Raw genomic sequence first — 24,113 nt, 5'->3', positions numbered from 1 at the left:
GCTGTGCTGTGTGAAAATTAAGATTCTAACCTAAGTTCTGTCTAAAACTGATCATCTGATGGGCTGAATCTTATTCTTCAGTCTATATTACCATCAAATGTGACCTACAGTATTACAATTAACTGAGACCTCTAGCTCTTGCTGCCAGTTCAGAATTACCACTGATAAATAGATGTCTTAGGATAATATGATTGGCATTATCAAGTTCTGTAAGAATGCAAATTCAGTAGACATCTGGTTTCTCCCTAATCATTATTGGGTAACTTTAAAATTGGTTTTTGACTTCATTCAAGCTTACCGTATTTTCCGGACTATATATTTCGCACCTGAGTATAAGTCGCATCAGTCAAAAAATGCGTCATGAACAAGAAAAAAACATATATAAGTCGCATTTATTTAGAAATGTATTTAACAAAATCCAAAACCAAAAACAGAGACTATGTAACTGGATTATTGAGGCCAAAAAGATTCATGTTAATGAAGACGAAGGAGTGAAGGCAGCCAAGAGGAGGGCAGGAAGGTAATTGCAAAGTAAAAGATTCACTGAAAGAAAATGCCATGTGGTACACCAACCACATGTATCTAAAATGTGGAGAATACAATGCAATCAAGCATTTTGGGCGATGTGGAGTCACAAGCTGGCAGCAGATTAAATGCTCACTAAAGAGAAATTGTAAAGCAATTTACAAAAGATTCACTGAACAAAAATGCTGATGTGGTACATGAAAATTTAGCTAAAAATGTGGAGAATGCAATGCAATCAAGCATTTTGGACGATGTGGAGAGACAAGCCGGCAGCAGATTAAATGCTTGAGAGAAAAAGATGCGGTTTTAAAAGGACGTGCAGACCGAAGCTGCAGCAAGCAGGTGATATTTAGAAATTTATTTCACAAAATCTAAGACTAAGAACAAACAGACTATGTAACTGGACACATTGAGGCCAAAAATATTGAGAATTCTACTGGGAATGTTGAAGACGAAGGAGTGAATAGAGGCAAGAGGCAAGCCGAAGGCTGCTGACAAGGGCCCGACGCTTTTGTAAAGCAATTTACAAAAGATTCACTGAACAAAAATGCTGATGTGGTAAATGAAAATTTAGATGCGCATTTATCCAGGGCCTAAATTTCAGCGTGGGATTGCGGGTATTGCGCATAAATTATTACTAAGTATTGAGCATAGGCTACTAATAAAAGTCCCGCAACTCTAGCCATCATAATGCGAGACATTCCCACAGATTTTACAGCGCTGTCTGACATTAATCTAATAATGGAGCGGCCTGAATGTGGGACTATTGACTGGACGGACCAACTCTAACTTCAATTGAACCCCATGCAGAGACACACACACGCGCGAGCAGGACCACTTTGGGGCTGCCTCTCTCTATCGTTGCTCTCTCTCTCTCTCTCAGCAGGATTTGTCACCGCTGAAGTCAAATTATAGGTGCTTCTGCATCAAACGCTATCGACAAACGTTTAGCGATCAGGAACCGTCAGGAATTTTGCAAACACAGAAGCATGACAGCCTATAACGCGAGAGAACATGGATGTGTTCTCCATTTGAGGAACGTTATAATCGATTGCGGACGTGAACAGACAGCTACAGACACGGAGCGCATAGTAGGCCTACTTTCACTTTCTGTGCATATTCATTACGTGAAAGATAATTAGTAGCAAAACAGCGATCAGCTATAGGCCTTTATTTCTTGCGTTTTATTGTGAGACATAGGCCTACTTTTCGTTTGGAGCGGCATACCGGTAGGCTATCAAAAGCAGATGTTCAATTTGAGATTTGATTTACGTTTGGACAGTTTGATTATATTGCTAAATATCGGGACTGATGACCACTGAAATCTGTGGGGTATTTAATGGTTCACTATTAAAGGGGTGGTTCAGGATTTTGGACATAGGACCTCATTTCCAAGTAAGCAAGTGTGATATTTATCAGTGGAGACCGTTTTCAACACGTTTCATCCAGTCGTTCTAATTGCAGAGTTCGCAGGTGCTAGGCTAGCGCAAGTCAACGGTATGTGCTAGCCTTCCACTAAAAACAGTCTTACCTACTCCAAAGGACACTCGAGGCAAATTCCAGACAATCGATGTAAATGTCTGTGTTGATAGAATAGTGTAAGAAATACAACTACCCTCGCATCGCGTTGCAATAGTTATACTTTGTTCCCTGAAGTTGGTAGTAGTCATTTTGCATCTCAGCGGCGGACTGATATTACCAAGGCTACTACTAGGTATCCCCATTGGAGTGCGCTTTACTGTTTACTTTTTGGCGCAGTACTACTAACTGGAGCAAGTATAATTCCGCCGCTGCTAAGACACTAGTCCCTCAAAATGTAATGCGATCGTTGAAATGCAAGGATAGAATAATGTTAGAAATAAAACTATCAATACAGACATTTACATCGATAGTCTGGCGTTATAATTTATTTGCCTTGGGTGTACTTTGGAGTGGGTAAGACTGTTTTTAGTGGCAGGCTAGCACATACCGTTGACTTGCGCTAGCCTAGCACCTGCGAACTCTGCAATTAGAACGACTGGATGAAACGTGTTGAAAACGGTCTCCACTGATAAATATCACACTTGCTTACTTGGAAATGAGGTCCTATGTCCAAAATCCTGAACCACCCCTTTAAGTTTCATGTATGAAAGGGTGTCGGGATTTCCATCTGCTTATTGCATGAGGCATCCGCTTTCATTCATTCATGGAACGTGTGCTGTGCTGCAAGGGAAACCGTATTCCGTATAGCCAAAGAGGTCTAAGATTATTTTTTAAATTATGCATGATTTACTTTTTTATAAAATTCGTAGGCTGATGCCTGGTAGCAATAATTGTGTTTAAATGTAGGTTATTGCTTCAGCCTCTAGCTCAGAAAGGGGCTGCGTGCGACTGGTAGCTTGAGAGCAACGTTGGAGACTCATGGTGTGGGATGATGACTTTTCATTGGCAACAATATTAAACCAACCAACAATATAAATTATTAAGAAGAGCTTTTTTATCAGTTAAATTGAAACAAAATTATACTGGCTTTTATTTGTCCGAATCTGAGGCCCGGCTATAAATAGAATCCCGGCCATTTGAGGATTTAAGTATGCACGTGTGTTTCAGGCATAGCACAAGCACTAATCTGACTGAAAGTGCACAGGACTTGTGCATGTGAGAGCGCTCTCTCAGGCTGTAGACGGTAATGTTTCATGTAGGGTTCATGTCAGTTAATATAAAGTAACATTTAAAAACATGTTCAATTATATAATTTTTTTCATATATAAGTCGCACCTGACTATAAGTCGCAGGACCAGCCAAACTATGAAAAAAAGTGTGACTTATAGTCCGGAAAATACGGTACTTTGGTTTTTAAGTGTTCATTAGTGTATTCTGAGTATCATTCTGCTGTATTAAAACAAAGAATGTTGATCAATATTGAATTAACAATTTATTTTTACTGACTGTCATATACTCTAAGCTAACATCTAACCAAGTAAGTGGTTTTCAGGAATACTGTAAGTCTATGTAATCTGAATAATTATACTGTTATAAACAGCAGCTTTTTGCATTTACATGCAATGGTAATTCCCTGGAATTACATTTTCTAGTTTAATTTTAATATGCTACATACACCAAACCTACAGTAGCCTAGGCTATGTGCTGAACATTGTGTGTTATTTCAGAAGTAAAAGAATGGCTTTTGTTAGCCTGGGTTTTCCCATGCTGCCTTGCACGCAATTTTATTCACGCTGCTAGGCAGCCTGGATTCCATAGACTTTGTTTTCACCTCAACGAAGGAACCAATCACAGAACGGAGGGGGGACAGCAAGACGATGACGACACACCGAAGCGGTTATGATCTACGTACAGACGCATTTGATAGACATTCATAGCGCCCAATAAACGGCTCTGGGCATTCGTAAACCACCTTTCGAATATGAGAAAATGAACGTGTAGTTCCCAGACCCCATCTCAACGAGATGAGGTCTGACGTTAGCCAGGCTAGGCTTTTGTTGTCCTATTGTATTTGCTTTTCCATTCTGACTCAAGGAAGTATAACCAGAGACTTCACTCGCTCGTCTGCTACTCTGTCAAAACCAACCAATCTGATTCAATCATGAGAAAGTAGCTGTTTCACACTTCTGACTGACTTGAGGGCTATGAGTCCCAGGCGTGCCTGCTGGTGGCTACTCAACAACAAGAGAGAATTTCCCCTGTGTGTGTGTGTTCACACCAAATTGGCCTACCATAACTTCCCAACTTTGCACAGTATCCCATTAACTGCATGACAGTAGGCTACTTACAATTTTCTGTAAAGTTTGTAAACATGTGATCAAAATCAACTTTTGATCAAGAAATCAAAAAATGCAGAACTATATACACACACCTTTTGTTTGAGCAGGAGAGAGAATACTCACGCATGCTACCTAGTCAAAAAATGCTAAAGGATTCCAATAGAAACAATCCTATCATATTTTGGAACCGGGTATCCTATAGGATAATCCTACTACAACTCCTATAGGATTTTTGTTCCAAAATATGATAGAAATCCTATAGGATTGTTTTCGTTTGAATCTTTTAGGATAATCCTAGTGCGAATCCTATAGGATTTTGGTTCCAAAATATGATGGAAATCCTGTAGGATTGTTTTCGTAAGACTGATAGGATTGTGGTTCCAAAATATGATAGGGATCATATAGGATTGTTTTTATTGGAATCCTATAGGATAATCCTAATAATATTCCTATAGGATTTTGGTTCCAAAGTAAGGCACACTTAATTACAATTCTTTATTTATCACAGACACTAGTACAATGTCCATAGCAGAGAATAAAAAATCAGACAGAATACATAGATTTAAAAGACAACAAAACAAAACAAGCCATCAAGACAAAACCAACCATCAAACATATAGGTATTCTCTCCAATGCCTCCTAAGCTTAGAGGAGTACCTCAAGGAGCTCTTGGCTGGGTTCACTAAAGCTTCAATAATACTATTGTGTGAGAGATCCAGGCGGCACATTACATTACATTTGGCTGACGCATTTTTAGCCAAAGCGACTAACAACATGGTAAACAGTTTAAGTTTTAGAGCAATTCTCAACAATTTTAGGACAACTTAAAAACATTAGAGTACAGTAAGAATAAGTGCATCAGTGAGTGCTGTTTTTAACAGTTACTTGTCAGTTTAAGACGGCTGGTGAGTGCTAGGATCAGTAAGACTTGTTGTAAGTGTTGCTATGAGAGGAGATGTTCTCTAAAGAGCTGGGTCTTCAGAAGTTTTTTGAAAATGGAGAAGGATGTCCCTGCCCTTGTAGGAACTGGCAGTGTGTTCCACCAACGAGGAACAACAGATGAGAAAAGTTTGGATTGGCTTGAGCGTACCGGTGGTAGAGCTAGACGTCGTTCGTCTGAGGAGCGCGGCGGTCTGGAGGTAGCGTACAGTGGGCAGTGCTTCGACTTGGCCAGCTTCACTCGCGGTCCGCGCGTGGGATCACACGGTATCACGCGACTTTAATTTGTATTTTCCCAGTGTGAAGCTGCAACAACCCAAACAACCGGTAGATGGCTCAAGTGAGCAGGGTGTCTCGTAAAAAGAAATGGAGCCTGGAAAACCCTACACAGACTTCACTACAAACTTTAGCAGACTGGTTTAGAAATAATTTAATAGCCAGAAATATGCCTGCCCTGCCCTAATAAAGAAATATTTGGTTAACTGCGAGTGAATCCCGTTTGCAGCCGTAGAAGAAACGCAGGACAAATTAAACATTCTGGTTTTCTCCGAGTGCAACGATGATAGACAGACATCATTTGGACAAAATATAGAGCATATTAACCTCCGTTGGCTCAGCCAAATGCCTTCCTGTTACGTCCTGTTACCACGGAGTAGGCGATAAACGATTTTTGATGGTCACAAGTTTACTTCATTAGCGGTTTATTTTTTTGATTATTAAAGAGTGTTTTTCATTTAAAGGTTTGACTTCGTGCTTATTCAGTAGAGCATTTAGTGCTCTTCCCAATCCCAGACGTTCACATTGCATGTTTGTTTGTAATGGATGCAACCGCGAGATACGCTTGTCATAGGCGCCGATACCGTGGGTGCTCCGTCTCTCGGGCACCCACTGAAAACATCGAGCACCCACGTGTGACAGCTTACAGTCCCGGCTAAATTTACATTCATTTAAAATCAAACATCGCAATTTATGTTAAATTCAACATCTCTCATAATGTGATTGGATATGTTGCTGTCAACTCCCTACTTCATATAGGCTACTAACCACCAATGAGAGCGTCTCTCGTATGAAAATTCCTGACACTTCCCACCTGAAGAATTAACGCAAGGCTTTGTCGGGTCTTCAGCCCCGAATGTTTAAAATGTATATAGCCCTGAATATCATTTTAAAAGTAGTCTGACAAAGCTTATTGTTTTGTGACACAGCTAAACACTGGTGCCTCATAGAACGTTTATAACATAGCCTAGGTGGTCGCAACTCACATAACAGACAGCTTCATGTGCTGGGGAGAGCGCGCGCGCACTGTGCTTTATGATTGTTGCCTTCTGATGGTATCTTGCTAATTCACTGAACTGCATTAGGTGACACAAATGGTATTGCCTTTATCTTATAACTCCTTGTCTGAGCGATTACCAGGCCTATGGTTTTTAAAAGTCAGATGTTCCCTGACAAAGACATTCGAAAATTAAGAATGTTTATTGACTTGAAAAATACACTAATTTTTGCAAACTCCCTTCATTCAACCCTTGAAGACATTGCGGTCTGGTGCGCTATGTAGATCGTTTCTCGTACCATTTAATTTCTCTGAATTTAGGTCTACTAGGCCTACAATAACGTCATCACCAAATACATCTTTTATTTTTAGTTGATCAACCACAAAGAGTAGCATAGGTACAGTGCATGACGACTGTAGCAGCCCAACGTAACCAGTTGTTGTAGATGAGAGGCAACCCCTTGTTTCAGATAGCCTGGACAACATGTTACCTGGGTGTTGCCTACATTATTAATTAATGGTAGCCTACAATAGTTAATTGATTCGCGTAAAATATTAGTTGGCTCAAAGAGTAGGGAATCAGGATGGAGAGAGTCACGCGTGTGTTGCTTTTGCGGGATCGAATCCAGTTTAATGCTAGTTTTCAAAACATATATTTTTTACATGTCTTTTGTCCGAGTGGCTGTAATGTAGCCGAGCGCTCATGGCGTATGAAAAGCGACTTCAAACCGCCTAAAACAACTTGTTTGTGAATGTCTGATAACTGCTGCAGCGCATGCACGCGCAAGGAAACCAGTAGGTGGAGAAACCAGAAGGCACACAACACCGGAACAATTTTGAGGCTATTTCGCATAGGCTACTCAATGGTGCTATTTCACACGCATTATAGCGACCCCCACTCACCGGAGTTAGTGGAAGGTGTTAATAGACGATTGGCGTAGCCTACAGTGGACTAGGGCTGTCAAAATTGCTCAAAAATGACGTTTGAATATCCCCTCTAAAATAAACACATGTATTCGAATATATTGGAATATCTAGGCTATATTATTTGCGCATTATGTCAGTGATGCGCATCATGTCATCTGTTTTTAACTTTTTGTATGGTTATTGCTTGACGGGGGATCCCAAGCAGCTTTCAGCCATAAGGCATTTCCTAATTCACCTGACACTGATATTCAAAATGTTGAAACTATTTCGGCATAGCCTATAAGCAGTTTAATTAATGTAATGTTAGTTGTAAACAAACGGGCTACTTGGTGAGGCTTGGCCTCACAGATGCGCCCGTGCCTTAAATGGCAATACAAATCTTCACGATAGGCCAATTAACTGACCGCCCGATTCACGTTGGCTGGGGGGCAGAGGGGGCCATCAGACATTTGTTCCCAAGGGTCTATGAATTGTTAACCCGGCCTTGCCCCCAACGAACGCAACTTTCCACCTCTGAGATAGCTGAAAAGAAGTCTAGAGGACTCCTAACTCACTAGACCTACTTACTGTAGGCTGCGCAAACCACAAGCCTGCATTCGAGGCAGGCCTTCTGTTGAAGAATTTTATATAAATCCTGCGCTAACAGTAATCCTCCTACCCCCGCTACCACAGCTGTGGATAGTGTGGCATGCTCACGCTTTATGTCTCCTTCTTGCAAACTAGGCCTATAGCCCAACCATTTACGTCTTCAAAAAATAACAACTTGCCAGATATGCCTTCATAAATTTGGGCTTCATTCAGCATTTTGTTCTTCCACTGCCTGCTGCATCCTTTCTGTTTGTATTGTTTAGAAAATGTTTGACGTCTTGAGTTAATGCATTAAACATTGTTTGCTGGTAACCAGCCACAAATAGCCTACAGATTCTTGCGTGCGTTCTCTCCAAAATGTGCCCGTTCTATAGGCTATCCAAGTGCATAATTCTGCGGCATAAAGCAGATGTATTTGTGTATTGTACAGAAAAATAAAAATAACCTGTCAAGCAGTCAATTGACTACATTGCAGTCAATAAGTAGTGCAAATTATGAAACCAAAACGTGGGTCATAGTTGTCTAAGCCTCTGATGTGAGGCCAAACCCATGAACAAAGACGCATTGATATCTGCAATAGTTTTTTTTTTTGGTGAAACAAGCTCACAGCCGAACAAGTCATACTGAAGGGAGAGGCAACTGGCATGTGATCTCCCCACGGGCCAATGGATGTACAAGTTTTCTCCTGTGCCTACGATATTTAATCCAGTGTTTTGTCAAGTTGCAAAATGCTATTCGTTTTAACGAATTTTTATGATAGTATGAAGTACTTTTTGTATAGGGTACTATCTTAATTGCTTTATACTCAATACTTGACCAATGGCTATTGCATCTGTCTATTGAAAGTGAGAATGTGGCATGTGATATATTGTGTAGGCTTCATAAAATAAAATAAACAGATTGCTAATGGCCTACAAGCTGATCTGGGGGGCGTTTCCCGTACAACTACGGAGGTTAGCTTTTTACTAACAGGATGCATCGTTCAACTAACCAACATGTAAGTTACGACTGTTTCCCAAAACTGTCGTACTTACATAGTACTGTAAGTTTGGACCATGATAGTTTCCAAACTTCAGTAGTCTGGACTAAGGTGGTTAATGACGTTTAGTAGCACGTGACCGGGCACCTGCACATACTTCTGTGGTGCATTGCGTTAAGGCCGGCAGATGACAGCCGCCGTTGCACAGCAGTTACCAGTCCCCTGTCCAAGAGTTCGAATCTGGGTTAAGACGTTGACAACAATATTGACATCGTTGTTTACCTAAGTTTATCTTTTGTGCAGATCATATTATCAAAATCAGAATCAGCCTTCTTGGCTTGGTTTGCGTAAACTAACAAGGACCCCCCCCCCCCCCTCCATGAAAATCAAAGGCTACATATTCTCAGCTGACTCGTCAAAAAGTGCGCACCACCTTATTATTATCTGCAAGTGTGTGACTTTTACTTACGTGCACACGGCTGCAAATTGACTTTTAATTTATGTATTTTCTGCCTTGGGCATTTTAAAATATGGATGTATGGTGGTTAGAAGTGTAAATATCAATTAGAAACCTAAATATATTTATAATTATTAATTTGCAAACAAATAACTGGCGTCAGTGACGTCTTTGACATGAAGATCCCTGGAACTATGCTTTTAGCATTCTACCACAGGTCGAGAGGTGTAGTTGTAACTACACAACTTTACGATAGTGGTTGCGAACGTTCGTTGCTACTATGGTTTTGGGAAACACTAATGTAGTGGAACGATGCATTGGACTATGTAAGTTCCAAATATGAATGTAATTCTGCGGCATAAAGCAGATGTATTTGTTTATTGTACAGAAAAATAAAAATGACATGTCAAGCAGTCAATTGACTACATTGCAGTCAAGAAGTAGGGCAAATTCATTTACGAAACCAAAACGTGGGTCATAGTTGTCTAAGCCTCTATTGCGTAGCCTGTTAAAAACGTCGCCAGATAGTATTAAATCGGCAACAACATTGTTTTCTGCAGAAGCCTACCCATGGCTACAGATTAATTCTGAACAGTTATTTCTCTACTGGCTCAATTATCACACCACTGTTTTGATTTGCGTAGTTGCGTTAACCCCAACACTGACAATAATGTAGACAGCACATTTCGATTTTCGATTTTCAAGCCTTAAGCCATACCCAAGTAGCCTAAATCGTGGTAATGTTTAATTATGCATGATTTATTTTGTTATTGAATTCGTAGGCTGGGATTACTCTCGGCAACAATTATGTAAGGGATGGCAGGCAGAGCGATGTACAGTGGCAGAGCGACGCACAGTGGCTGAAAGTGGTACTAAAGCTTCACGCAGCTTCACGCCGCGTAATGCGCGAATGAAGTGGTCATTTGAAAGCGATGCCCACTGTATGTCCGCTACAGGCGGATCTAAAGGCTTTTATGCGGATCCGGCCCAAAGGAAATAGTTTTCTGAGATCCTAGGCAAGCATCTAGATGGGCTAGATGTAGAGTTCCTGAGAAAGTCTCGTGTATTAAGCATCTAGATGGGCTAGTTGCTGAGACAGAGTCTCGTGTATTAAGCATCTAGATGGGCTAGTTGTTGAGACAGTGTCTCGTGTATTAAGCATCTAGATGGGCTAGATGTAGAGTTGCTGAGACAGTGTCTCATGTATTAGTTAACTGTAGGACACATGCAGAGGCTAGATGAACGGCACAGACCAGCCATACAAACAACATTCAGTATGCAGCGTACAACAGGAGCAGACCAGCCATATAAACACCATTCAGTATGCAGCGTAGCGTACAACAGGAGCAGACCAGCCATACAAACAACATTCAGTATGCAGCGTAGCCTACAACAGGAGCAGCTGGACGCTGAACACATAAATCAAGCCGACTATCTGAATGTCACAAGCCTGCACTTTGCCCAAATCAGGCAATAGTGATGTATCACCTGTTCAGCAATAGTGATGTACAGTGGGTCCCAGTTAAAAATTGACACTTCATTCACGATCATGGTGAATGGTGAAATGTAAGTACAACTGCAGCCGCTTGGGGGCAGCATAGTCCGCTGTGGAGTTCCACGGTCGAACCAGACGGCGCATTCGACAGCAAGGGCTGTGATTGGCCGAGTTTTCAGTGCGTTTCTCTGTGTTTTTAGCAGCCCCTGCAACATGCTAGTCCACTGTAGCCTAAGCCTTGTACATAATGTTAAACATAGTTTTGGATTCAGTGGCAAGATTTCTTGATTGTACAGTGTCTGTCTCTCAGTAATGTTTTAAAATGAGAGCTTCGTCAGCTGGCAGTAGGCTACTTTGTCGGTAGTCATGAGAAGTTCGCTTGCTAACAGAACATAAATATGCTGCCCAGAAACCTTGTGAATAGTTCTGATTTTTTTTTACTACACTAACGAGGTTGAAATATAGACTTTGCCTACAGCATCTCCTTAACAGTAATGTTAACAAAATGACAGCATTCATATGACAAAGAAAAACGAATTCGGTCACTCAAGACTGTGCCACAGCAACCAGTGTAGGCTACAGTCCTACCCAATAGGCCTACTCGAAGCAGATAGCGTTGTCTGACGGTCGAGTGGGTTAATGCACGTATTTCCAGAACAGGTCTGCAACTTTCAGGTAGTTCTGAGTTCGAATCTAGGCAGGAGCAGAGACATATAAAGGCCTATTGTTATCATTTTTTGCAAGGTGTTGCTCCTGGCAATACTTGTTTATAAGGCGTTTGGTGATTAATTGATAGCTGTTTTTGGGACACGTTAAACGTTCTTTATAATGAGCGCATCCGGGGAGTAAAACGACTGTTACGCGCTGTTACAACTGTAGGCTACAATGATTGCAATACAAAAATATGCGTGTGTTAGTTTAGTTAGTTTTGCACTTTTGCCTCGTGTGTTTTCAGGTTTTAGGGCTTTTTTGGCAAGATTGACCTTGGTTAGACTCTGCATATGTTATTTCTCCGTATGGAAAATAAAGTCAATTTTCGACACACGTCTGTTATTAGTTCAATAACAAGTGTTGCTTGTTAAAACATGTGACTAGTGAAACTCATGATTTTAGAAATATTTAGCCAAAGCCAAAAAGTGTTAGAGAGAAGGAGAGACGCCGGTGCAGCTCAGATGTCTTCTTAATTTTCTTTATTCTTTAGTAAAATGTGCAGAACATTATTAAACTTTGACTAACGTTTCGATGTTCGTTAGTCAAAGTTTAATAATGTTCTGCACCTTTTACTGAAGAATAAAGAAAATTAAGAAGACATCTGAGCTGCACCGGCGTCTCTTCTCCTCTCTAAAATATCTGTCCTGGCCTGGTTGCAACGGATTGTGGCCAAACGACAGAAGCACGGAGAACCCTCCTTTGTCTACCAAAAAGTGTTACTTTGTGCCCCGCGCTCCCCCACTGCTTGTGAAAGAAGGGGATGGGGGAGGGGGGCTTAACGTGAAAAAGCTTAATGTCACAAAATGGCAACGAGTCGTTTTAGGCTACAGGCCTTCATAATGGTAGGCTACAGGAAGTGGGGGGAGGGTATGGGATGACCAGAGCCGTCATCTATCGTCTTTCCAGGCACACAGCTCGTTATATAGCCTATCGACTGCCTTAACAGATAGGCTTTGCTCTTGGGTTTGGCCTTACAGCGAACTCAATGCTCTTGTTGCTTGCAGTTTGTTAAATAAAGCGATGCAGATTACATTATTTATTTCTGATTAATTGCGTTTTTTGATGTATTTTGCAACATTTGCTTGTTAGGCTGGGCTACTGTCAATGTCCTGTACAGGTCAATGTTCAACAATTGCTGGTGTAGGCCTAGGCTATTAATCAATTAGGGACTGTTCGTTATTTATTTAATTAAGGGGCTACCGGAGGAGTTTTGGGAGCGTTAGTCAAAAAAGACGTGACCCTCCCTCGCCAGCAAGAATTTTTTCTATGACCCTCCAAAGTGATTGAGAAAAAACGCATGACCCTCCCCAGTCCCAACAATTTATTGATGCCTTAGGCTACTGGGTCAATTTGGGAGCTTGCATGTTACGACTCCTTCCTTGAAATGCCTTGAAAAGGCTGTCGTTTGCACAATTTCACAAATAATCACCAGGACCGAAACAAACCTGTCAACTTTTCCCGGGTTTATCGCGTATTTTAACTTTTTCCTCGCTGTCTTAGGAGGAGCTGCAGGGCCTTCGTAAGGGGATGCGAGGCCCTGTGCGAACTTGACAGATGCAAGGCCCTTTTCACTTACGTGCATGAAATCATGCGATAGCTTACTTTACACATAGCCAAGGCTACCGTTGGTGTATTTTAATAGTAGCCTAGTCTAATAAGCTACACCAGCTTGCCTTTAAGAGGGGAAATTCAATTGTATAGCCTATAACATTAGCTGAGTCACATATTTGGCCATATGGTGTTTATCATAGGCTACATCACGAAACCAAATAGTGTAACAAAGGCAAACACTTTAACAGGGGGAATTAATTGGGCATGAATCATTGTGCTGAACGGTATTTGTCAATGAGCAGAAACACAAACGACATTCAAACTATTGATAAGATGTACTGGTCTGTATGTATAGGCTAACATTGGACAAATAAATGACACTGACTCGCCATATCCTGACTCAGGAAAAAAAACATTTTCTTGCTTTGCCGCAAACTCAGCAATGAAATCTTAGGCCAGTTTGCAGGTAGCCTAACGTCTTTTTCATAGAAGGGAGACATGGAGGTGCGCAAATAGTTTTTAATAGCCTGTTCAACTTCGAAAAGCTTCGTTCACCCGATGCCAGTCACTGATCGCAATTTCAAAGTTCGGAAAGCTTCATCTTTTTAAGTTTTAAGTGCAGTGGCCCCTATCTGCCCCCTTTGGAATTATATCTCGAGCCTATTATAAGGTCCAGTGCATTATGTCCTGGGATTCGGATGTGCTCAAAAAGAAAAGAAAAAACACTTTTTTATAGATGGTTATGAGGAGCAATGTGAGAGAGAAATTTGATGATCATTGATCGTTGTTTTGGGAGGTTAAGCCTTTTCCATAGGCGTCAGTGAAGGAGATTGAAGAATGACCATTTTTTTTATACGAAAATATTTCTTAACTACAAAAACTCAGTGTCATTCAGACTCAACCCTCTTGTTGTTTTATTATCTTTTTCGTTGTCGTTTGAACGTTGGCAAGCAGGCATGTTGCGGTTGCAATTTAAGTGAAATTTCTACAGTAGGCCTACAACATGCTGTTAGGCTGGGCTACTGTCAATGTACTTGTACAGGTAAATGTTCAACAATTGCTGGTGTACAGGTTATATAATCAATTAGCTAAATAATTTGTCCAGCTGTTTAAACATTTTTTCGTGCTACATTCAAACGCAAAAGGTGCTTTGATATATTTTTCGTTTGAACGTCGGCAAGCAGGCATGCTTTGGTTGCAATGAATGAGGATAATTGCTTGTTTTTGCATTATTTTGAATATGACTCGCTCCAGTCTCAACAGCACGTACTTTTTCCACAAGCTAAGTTCTAACACACATAGGCCTATCCCCTCTCGCTTTCTCTCTCTCCATCCCTGCACACGGTGCTTTCTTAAAGGAGCTGCACCATTTTACAACAATTGCATCTACATTTTCATATTAGAATGTTTTGTCAAGTGTAAGCTTAAACTACCGTGATCAATTTAAGTTCCCGTGCCCCCGCTGCGTCATGGAAGCAGTAAGTCAGTCGCATCAAAAATAGTAGTGGCACCCAAGTGACACCTTGTGGTTGTTTGTGTCAACTGCAGTTTGTGCCATTTCTGCTGAGAAAATGGGGTGCGTGATTCATGAAGGAACCCGTCCAAACTTAACGGGGACCCACTGTATCACCTGTGCAGCAATAGTGATGTATCACCTGTTCAGTGTGTCCCGTCGGCTGCGTCAACCACGCCCACTCCAGTCCTGCTCTGCTTCACCCTCAAGACGTACTATTTGTTATAAGACGCAATTAACACTGACCTTGTTCCGTGCCCTGACTTCAACTTTTTGGACCTGTGTTCTCTATCGTCTCGAGATCATCTCTCCACTCCGTTACATATTCCATATGTACGGGGAATGAACCCCCACCTGCTAAGGACCGTGGATAGGCTTTAAGACACACCGGCTCACCCGGACACTCCCAACCTGAACCTGTGCTGGCGTGTAATCACTGATTGTTTGATCTCTGTGATCACTGTTGCGACCGTGTGGTAGTGAACAGGTGAAACTTTCTTGTGTGAGTTGTCTACAGCTAAGAATCCACTTATTGGTAAGGTTGGGCGTCTGTCTACGGACAGCCTCCCTGGATTGTGGATGCCGTCCAGGAGGCCTACACTCTTTCAGGCGCACCTGCTCCCTCCAGGGTTCGGGTGCACTCGACACGTGGCATATGGCTGCTTCCTGGGCCTTGTGGCGGGGAGCCTCTCTCCACCATCTGCACGGCGGCCACTTGGTCTTCTACCGTCTGAATGTGGCAGCCAGCCCCTCCTTTGCCGAGGGTGTGCTAGGCATGGCTCCGCAGTAAAGTTGGGAGCCCCCCTTTCCCTTGGTTGGCTTTGCGTCTTGCGGGCCAACCTGGGTGGCCCATTGTCACAATTCTGGCCCTTGCGCCTGGCGGGGCCCTGTTCTGTGTTCAGGGTTGGGTCTTGCGTCTTGCAGACCCACCCGGGCTACCCATCTGCCCTCAGGCTTGGCCTTGCGTCTTGCTGAGCATCGTCCCGAGCGGCATGTAAATAGTGTACTTTTCAATTTCACTTTAATTTCACTTATAGAGCACCAAAACATTACACATGGAGCTTACAGAGTGTTAGGCGATCTGTAACATTTGTATAGTTCGTTGGTGGCACACGGACGAACTAAACATTGTGGCACATGGTGCTAGGGTGCAATATCTCCTCGCGGGGTGTCTTAAAGAGTTACCCCGTACATATGGAATATGTAACGGAGTGGAGAGATGGTCTCGAGATGATAGAGAGCATTGGGTTACGTTGTAACCCTGGTTCTCTGAGTGAAGAGACCATCTCTCCAGTCATCAGGCCGCTCGGAGACCCGTTCCGATCAAACTATCAGTGATTACACGCCAACACAGGTGGTTTATAGGTTCGGGTTGGGCGTGTCCGGGCGAGCCGGTGTGTCTTAAAGCCTATCCACGGTCCTTAGTAGGTGGGGGTTCATTCCCTGTACATATGGAATATGTAACGTAGTGGAGAGATGGTCTCTTCACCAGGGCTTGAAAACGAAATTATTTTTCAAACGTTCCGTTCCGAACGGTTCAGGTAGGCCTATGTTTAACGTTTTCGTTCTTGCATGCGTTCCGCCACAAACATATCGGTCCTGAACCGGTTCGGAACGCAAAATATCGTTCGTTCTTAAAGTTCCGGCAGTGTTTGGCGGGCCTATCAAGTCTATTTTTGTGGACTTTACCTTAGATGAGACGTAGGGGAGAGCCGGGAAGAATGAAACAATCCAGTTTTCTCCGAGTGTGATGATGATAGACAGACGTCCTTCGGTCAAAACATAGAGCATGTTAACCTTCTATCAGCCAAATATCTTCCTGCTATGTCATTTTATCACGGAGTTACTGGCGATAAACGAGTTTTGATGCGCAAAAGTAAACTTCATTAGTGGTTACATTTTTTCGATTATCAATGAGTGTTTTTCATTTAAAGGTTTGACTTAATGCTTATTCAGTAGACCATTTAGTGTTCTCCACAATCCCAGACTTTCATATCGCATGCTTGTTTACATGGAAAGCAAATCAAGCTGTAGTGACATGTCTGTGTCGGGACGATTGAAACACGTGTTTCAATCGTCCCGACCAGGCTGTAACTCCATGTATTTTAATTAAATGCACAAATAGGTGTGTTTAAACAATTATTTATGGAGGTAAGACATAGAAAAACAGTTTTAGGAAGATGAAAATACATTTGGGCCCACCAGATAGGGGGTTGAGTTTCCCCATGTTATCCTATGGAGACTGACGGCCGGTGGGTCGTTAAGCCTACTTATTTGGATGTGCATTGGCCTAACCCACCTAAAAACCTAGTGAAACGACATTTTCAACAATATAAACATGATATAAATGGGAAAGCTTACCGTTCTAGCTATAAACATGGCAGAATCATCCACAGGGCATGATATTTCAAAAACCGCTTCATACACGCTTCATGATGATGGCAATGAGTTGTTAACAGACATGCACAAAGACGTATAGCCCTGCAACAATATATCTAAAATAAAAACGTCCCCTTATGTTGTTTCAACTGTCCCGACCAGGAGGGACGAATGAAACATTACGCACATCCCACTTTTGTTGTAATAATTCCTGAACGGTTTTGTTCAAAGCTGAAAATGCATCTGTATTTGACAGAGGACAGATGTAGGTTACTAGTGACCAAATATTAGCTTTCAGTGTGGTACGATCGCTATGTAAATTACGTTTAATTAAAAAGTGTTTCAACTGTCCCGGCTCTCCCCTACTCATTATTTCCCCTTGATTTAGCCTACCGTAGCTATGCCCAAAAATAATAAATTACAGGCAGCATCCAAAAACATTCAGATGGGCTATCCATCCCATAGCCAGACTTACTGTAGGCCTAACCTATGCCTATAAATAATTTCTTATCAAAAATATTTCTGGATACGTGCTAAACTCCTTACCTGATTGTAGCCTAAGTTTTATCCATATGGAGATCTTCAAAGGCTTGCGCTATAATTCCAACCCTGTTTATAAACGAACCTGTCTGTTGCTGACAAGGCCTATCTCATATTTCCCGTTTAACTCTTCTACATAGAATAGGCTACAATTGCGCAAACATTTCAAATCCCGACTTTAAAACAACAAGGCGTGGACAGGCAAAATAGGCTATTACGCATAGGCTACAAACAATTTCCAAATCAGTTTCAGTAGCCTACGCTACGAGCTGGCCTAAGATCCGAAGTGGCAGACGGATAGGTTACATTACAACAGCAAGACAAAATATACACATTTGGACCAAAGGTCCATTTATTCATTTTTTTTTTTTTTTCAAACTGCAGAAATCGAATTATTAGGCTGTTCGCCTACAGTAGTTGGCTACATAGCGGCTTGTTAGCTCACATTAACAGTGTAGATGCGGGCTTGTTTTTCGCACAACCGGAAATAGTCTCTCTGACAGGATATGCTTTTGTGAAATTTTATAAAATATATAGAGAACAAAAAAAACGTTATTAACCGGTTTTGTGGATTTCAGAATAACGTTTCTGTTCCGGAACAGTTGAAGATCATTTTGTTTTCGTTTCCGTTTCTGCTCCTCGTAAAATTCCGTTCGTTTTCGGTTTTCGTTTTCGTTCCTTGAACCGGTTCGGAGCCCTGCTCTTCACTCAGAGAACCAGGGTTACAACATAACACAACGATTTTGGATTGTTTTGCCTAGACCTTTTAAACCGCGTAGCCTATGACCTGATTGTGTACCTGGATTTTGCCACTAGATTTGCCCCTTTATTATAATCTATAAAAATATTTTCGCCGCATCTGAGTCTCACTCGTGTTTCATCACAAGTGATGATTTTTTTGTCTAAACGGGACTGTTTTATACAGCTGTCTTGGTCCTTTTCCTATCAGTGGAGAGATTTAATGCTCATAAACAAAAACCTCACACAGGTGTGATGTGTGTGTTTGTGCACAAACACAGTTCAGCTGTGCAGGGGGGCTTCACCAATTAAGACATTATTATCCTTATCTTATTTCAAAATGGAGGAAGAACAATATTACAGTTGCTTAAATATGTTTCACAGTTGTATTTTCATTTGTATAATTGTACAGATAGTAAATGACTAACCATATTTCTGTTAGCTGTTATAAGTAAAAGGGGGTTGAAGACACATTATAGCAGCGTAACACACTGCCTGCTCTTTTCATGTCTGTGTTAGCTGTTGTAAGTAAGAGGGGGTTAAAGACACATAGCAGCGTAACACACTGCCTGCTCTTGAGGGGGTTAAAGACACATTATAGCAGCGTAACACACTGCCTGCTCTTGAGGGGGTTAAAGACACATTATAGCAGCGTAACACACTGCCTGCTCTTGAGGGGGTTAAAGACACATTATAGCAGCGTAACAGACTGCCTGCTCTTGAGGGGGTTAAAGACACTGCCTGCTCTTTTCATGTCTGTCTGCTTCTCTTATTTCCTTATTGGAAATGTAACAAAGCCATAAAGGAAATGTCACCCATACACCAACCATGGCTTTTTATTGACACCTGAATGTACCCAACAGTTCTTTGTTCTCCTCATAGTCTTCACTGTTCTCAGGTTATTTTTCAAGTGCCAACATCCGTAATCTCTTCCATTCAATTAAGGTTGCATTGTCTGTGTTTTGCCTGTGTGAATGCATGCTCGAGAAAGGCATCCTAGTACTATTATGTGGATCTAGGACATTCTTTTTGACCACTGACATAGATACGCATAGAAAATGGAGAAAACAAAATAGCTTAAAAGCATGAAAGGGTGGAATGTAATATAGCTGTTTTTCAGGTGGATAGTGTTTGTAGAGGGGCCACTTAAAAGGACCATCATGTTGGGTGAGACGAGCACTGCCTCTGAAAGAGAGAACATCAACTAACTTGTGCATTTCACTCTGAGGTAAGATGGGAAATCTACAGAGATGTTTACTGGAACCATGCTGAATTATGAGTTAACATTTAATTAACTTAAATTCGCCACCATATAATTTATTCACCAGGAGCATATCAGATGAACAGTAAGTGATACAGATTCAGCTTTGGGTTTGAAAATCATCAGCACGACATTATATTATAAGGCTACCTTCTTCAAAGAACATACTGGACGTGCCTGCTTTATTTCTTTGTTCATTTAGAGCTGTAGGTTAACAACTTTTAGACATATACATTTTCATTCATGATCATCTTAGCAAAAACAATGCATGTTTCAGTTTGTCTCTCTGTGATTTTGCTTCAAATATGTGGTTAAGTACAGACAGAGTTGGAGAATCAGTTTCCTCATGACGACTTGTGGAGCTCTACTGGTGCTGCTGTGCTGTTGTTTGGTGCAGCTCAGAGGAGAGACAATCAGTGACACAGACACAGCCTCCACCCAGCAAAGCTGCCAGCCGGACATCCACACTGTGCTGAGAGAGATGAGCGCTGTGGTGGTGGAGCAGAGAGTGGAGCTCAGATACACTAAGACACAAGTGGAGGCCATGGAGACCAGACTGAGAGCCAGTGAGAAGACAGTGGAGGAGCAGAGAGTGGAGCTCAGACAGACTGAAGCCAGACTGAGAGACAGTGATAATAAAGCAGAGACTATGGAGACCAGAATGAGAGACAGTGAGAAGATAGTGGAGGAGCAGAGAGTCGTTATTAAGGAGCTGAAGGAGAAACAGGAGGAGCAAGCAGCAGCTGTGAGAGCTGTAGGAGGCAGAGTGAACCTCACGGGGAGCCAGGTGGAGGAGCTGAGGAGGGAGAGAGAGGAGAGGAGGGTGGCCTTCTCTGCCTCACTAGTGGCTTCAGAATCTGAAACCTTTGGACCCTTTAAAGATGCAACCCCCTTGGTCTTCAAAAATCCATTCATCAACATTGGAAGTGCTTACAACCCAAACACAGGTACATAACAGAGAAGAATGGGTGGGAATTTTGACACGATTTGTGTTTGAAACATGGTATTGTTTTCTGACATCTACATGTATTATCTACATCTCAAACTATCTTGACCACCCTGTGAATTATCACAGTTTGGAGACTTGCAACAAAATGCAGTTCTACTACTGTGCATAATGGCTGTTACAATTCCCTAAATCTCTTAAATTCATTTTTTGTTGCTGTTTCAGGAGTGTTCACAGCCCCAGTCAGAGGGGTCTACCACTTTGTCTTTTTCATCTTTGGGAATGGTCACGCAAGTACCGCTACCGGGGTGTCCCTCTATAAAAATGCCCAACACGCAGTCACCGCCTACTCTAAACAGGCCAGTATGTATGTGAAGCCCTCCAATGGGGCTTCTCTGCTGCTGGAGGTGGGGGACGTGGTCTACCTGAAGCTGTGGCCCAACAGCTGGGTCAGAGACAACGGCAACTTCCACACCACCTTCTCTGGCCACCTGCTCTTTCCTATGTGATTAGAACAGACACAAGGCTTCAAACACAAAGATCCAGTAGCCTGTTTACATGGACTGTTTTTCTGCCATTCCGATTAAACTTCATGACTGAAAATGTTGTGTCATCTGTTTCTCTCAAGCGCTTTTGAATCTTGGATGATTATAAAATGTAAATAAAGACATGGGGTGCCAGTTTGGCCGCATATTATGGGGTGCCAGTTTGGCTGCATATTACGGGGTGCCAGTTTGGCCGCATATTATGGGGTGGCAGTTTAGCCGCATATTATGGGGTGCCAGTTTGGCCGCATATTATGCCGCCGGTGCATGTGCACTGTGGTCAGAGCGAGTCAGACGCACAAAGAGGACGGAGTCAGGCAAGTTCATTAATAAACTATTTGGTTAAAGCCGACCAATAGCAGTGTTGAGCAATACCTTTAAATGGAATTTGGATATTACAGTAGCATTAGGCATCATAGTATTGTTGAGCATACGATCTGAATACTTTTTCAAATGTTGCATTTTTCTGCTCTTCCAAGCAATTCAACTCACAAATTCATGGCTGTAGCTTTTCAGACCCGTTTTAAATAAAGTAGAGCTCAGACACACCAAGACACAAATGGAGGAACAAATGAAGGAACTGAAGAAAGAAAATGGAGGAAAGAGATGCCCATTTATCCATTCCATGTCATGTTTAAATGTATTCTGATGTCTGTATGCTACTGAGACCTTAAATTTCCCCTTGGGGATCAATAAAGTATCTATCTATCTATCTATTTATCAGTCTGTCTGTCTGTCTGTCTATCTAAACTGGAGGAAAGGAAGGAAACAGGCTTCACTGAGTCGACCAGCAGATGGCAGTAGAGGACCAGAGGAGAGCACTGGTTGGCTGGTTTGGGTTGGAGCCCAAAGCCCATCATCACTGCTCTCAGAGGGCCACTGTTTAGTAAGGGTGGAGATGAACTAGGTTGTGTGTGTGTGCGTTTGTGTGTGTGTGTGTGTGTGTGTATGTATGTATGAGTGTGTGTGTGTGTGTATTGGACTCAGGTGAAGGTTCTCCTAATAAATATGTCATCAGTTAGGAAGCCATTTCCTGATTAAAAATAACAAGAGTTCAATCAGTTCATGAAGCAGAGGACGTGATTTCCTACGACAAGCTAATACACACATGTAAGTGTGTGTATGTATTTCTGTTTGGGCGTGCATGTGTATATGTGTGTGTGTGTGTGTTTGTTTGTGAGAGAGAGTTAGAGTGTGTGTGTGTGTATGTATACTGTGTGTGTGTGTTAGAGTGTGTTTTAATGTTCATGAGACTACAAGCATTCCACCAGCAGGTCACAGGTGAAAAGGTCACCATGTACACCCTAAATAGCCCCAACTCTAATTGATTATCACCACACACACACACACACACACACACCCTGAGTGCTATTTCAGATGTGAGAGCATTGACTTCACAACAGAGTCCACCATCCCCACACTCCTCACCACTGCCTGTTGGGTCTCTCTCTCTCCCCCTCTCTTTCTCTCTCTCCCTCTTTCTCTCTCCCTCTCTCTCCCCCTCTCTCTCTCTCCCTCTCTCTTTCTCTGTCTCTCTCTCTGTTTTTGTGTATTTGTGGGCACCTGTGCACAGAACTTCTAAGAGAGAGAGAGAAAGTGTGTGTGTGTGTGTGTGTGTGTGTGCCTACTGCTCAGCAGGCGCTGACGTTACACTCATTGATCAATCTGGACGGTATCTCTAGAACGAAAACACACACAGACACACACACACACACCCTGAGTACACACACAGGGTTATCAGGGTCATGGGCACACTTTCGCTCCCCCCCCCCCCCCCTCCATCTTTCTCCTTCTCTCCTAAACTAGTCTCTACTTTTCTCCTAAACTATCGAGAGTCTCCTTCTCTCTTAAACTATAGTCTCTACTTTTCTCCTAAACTATCGAGAGTCTCCTTCTCTCTTAAACTAGTCTCTACTTTTCTCCTAAACTATCGAGAGTCTCCTTCTCTCCTAAACTAGTCTCTACTTTTCTCCTAAACTATCGAGAGTCTCCTTCTCTCTTAAACTATCGAGAGTCTCCTTCTCTCCTAAACTAGTCTCTCCTTCTCTCCTAAACTATCGAGTCTCCTCTCCTAAAGTAGTCTCTCCTCTCCTAAACTATCGAGTCTCCTCTCCTAAAGTAGTCTCTCCTTCTCTCCTAAACTATCGAGTCTCCTTCTCTCCTAAAGTAGTCTCTCCTTCTCTCCTAAACTATCAAGTGTCTCCTTCTCTCCTAAACTAGTCTCTCCTTTTCTCCTAAACTATCGAGTGTCTCCTTCTCTCTCCTCCCCCTTCCATCTCAGAGACATTCTTTACAGATGACATCACATATGGCCCAGAGTTCACTCTCTATGGAAATTAATCCATCTTCTGTAGTGTGTGTGTGTGTGTGTGTGTGTGTGTTTCAATGTAAGAAAACACACACACACACACACACAAGATCGAGTGACATTTATTCATTTATTATTTCAGTCAAACTTTATCTCATCCTCAGAAATTCATAGGGGGATCATTTTCAATGTGGCCAATATTATCAGTTTTACAATCAGAAATAAAACAAATTAAATTAGTAATTAACTAGTTTTAAAATGTACATCACAGTCTAAATACTGCAAAATCTCAGTTAATAGCCCAGGCTTTTATTTGCTTCATATATTTGCTTTGCTTTTATTTCAATCGCCAAACTCAACCTGCTTTTATTAGGAAAGACAATTCCTTTCACACAAAACTTTTGCTGTGCAAATGAGAAATTGATTAATTACTAAAACAGTATAAATATTTGCCTATAAATTAGGCTATCCAATGACATCAATTGCAAATTATTCATTTGATCTAGCTCCAAAGGGCCAGGTTATCTACTTTTAAAAGGAAACACTTCATCTGTTATGTCATTCTGACCCAGGAAACACTTCACCTGATATGTCATTCTGACCCAGGAAACTGAAAAGTGCAACTTTACAATTGGGCACAATGTTACGTGTACAACACTTATAACTCAACTAAATAA

General features: G+C 41.9%; 1 protein-coding gene across 1 annotated transcript; it reads left to right on the top strand.

Annotated features, from left to right (window-relative positions):
* The first annotated feature begins 19,983 nt into the window (after positions 1–19,983).
* Positions 19,984–21,186, top strand: LOC121685566 (complement C1q-like protein 2). The gene is made up of 3 exons (XM_042066160.1): positions 19,984–20,263; positions 20,294–20,584; positions 20,809–21,186. The coding sequence occupies exons 1-3, from the start codon at positions 19,984–19,986 to the stop codon at positions 21,090–21,092; spliced, it is 855 nt and encodes a 284-aa protein (XP_041922094.1). The 3' UTR covers positions 21,093–21,186.
* Positions 21,187–24,113: the final 2,927 nt, after the last annotated feature.

The sequence above is a fragment of the Alosa sapidissima genome, chromosome 16 (assembly GCF_018492685.1).
Source record: "Alosa sapidissima isolate fAloSap1 chromosome 16, fAloSap1.pri, whole genome shotgun sequence".
Taxonomy (NCBI): domain Eukaryota; kingdom Metazoa; phylum Chordata; class Actinopteri; order Clupeiformes; family Clupeidae; genus Alosa; species Alosa sapidissima.
This window is presented reverse-complemented; position numbering and strand designations above follow the sequence as displayed.

Excerpts from the sequence above, each read along its gene's own strand:
- LOC121685566 (XM_042066160.1), top strand. The coding sequence starts at position 19,984 with ATGACGACTTGTGGAGCTCTACTGGTGCTGCTGTGCTGTTGTTTGGTG. Across the intron at positions 20,264-20,293 it reads GACTGAAGCCAGACTGAGAG|CCAGAATGAGAGACAGTGAG; the intron begins ACAGTGATAATA and ends AGACTATGGAGA. Across the intron at positions 20,585-20,808 it reads TGCTTACAACCCAAACACAG|GAGTGTTCACAGCCCCAGTC; the intron begins GTACATAACAGA and ends TTGCTGTTTCAG.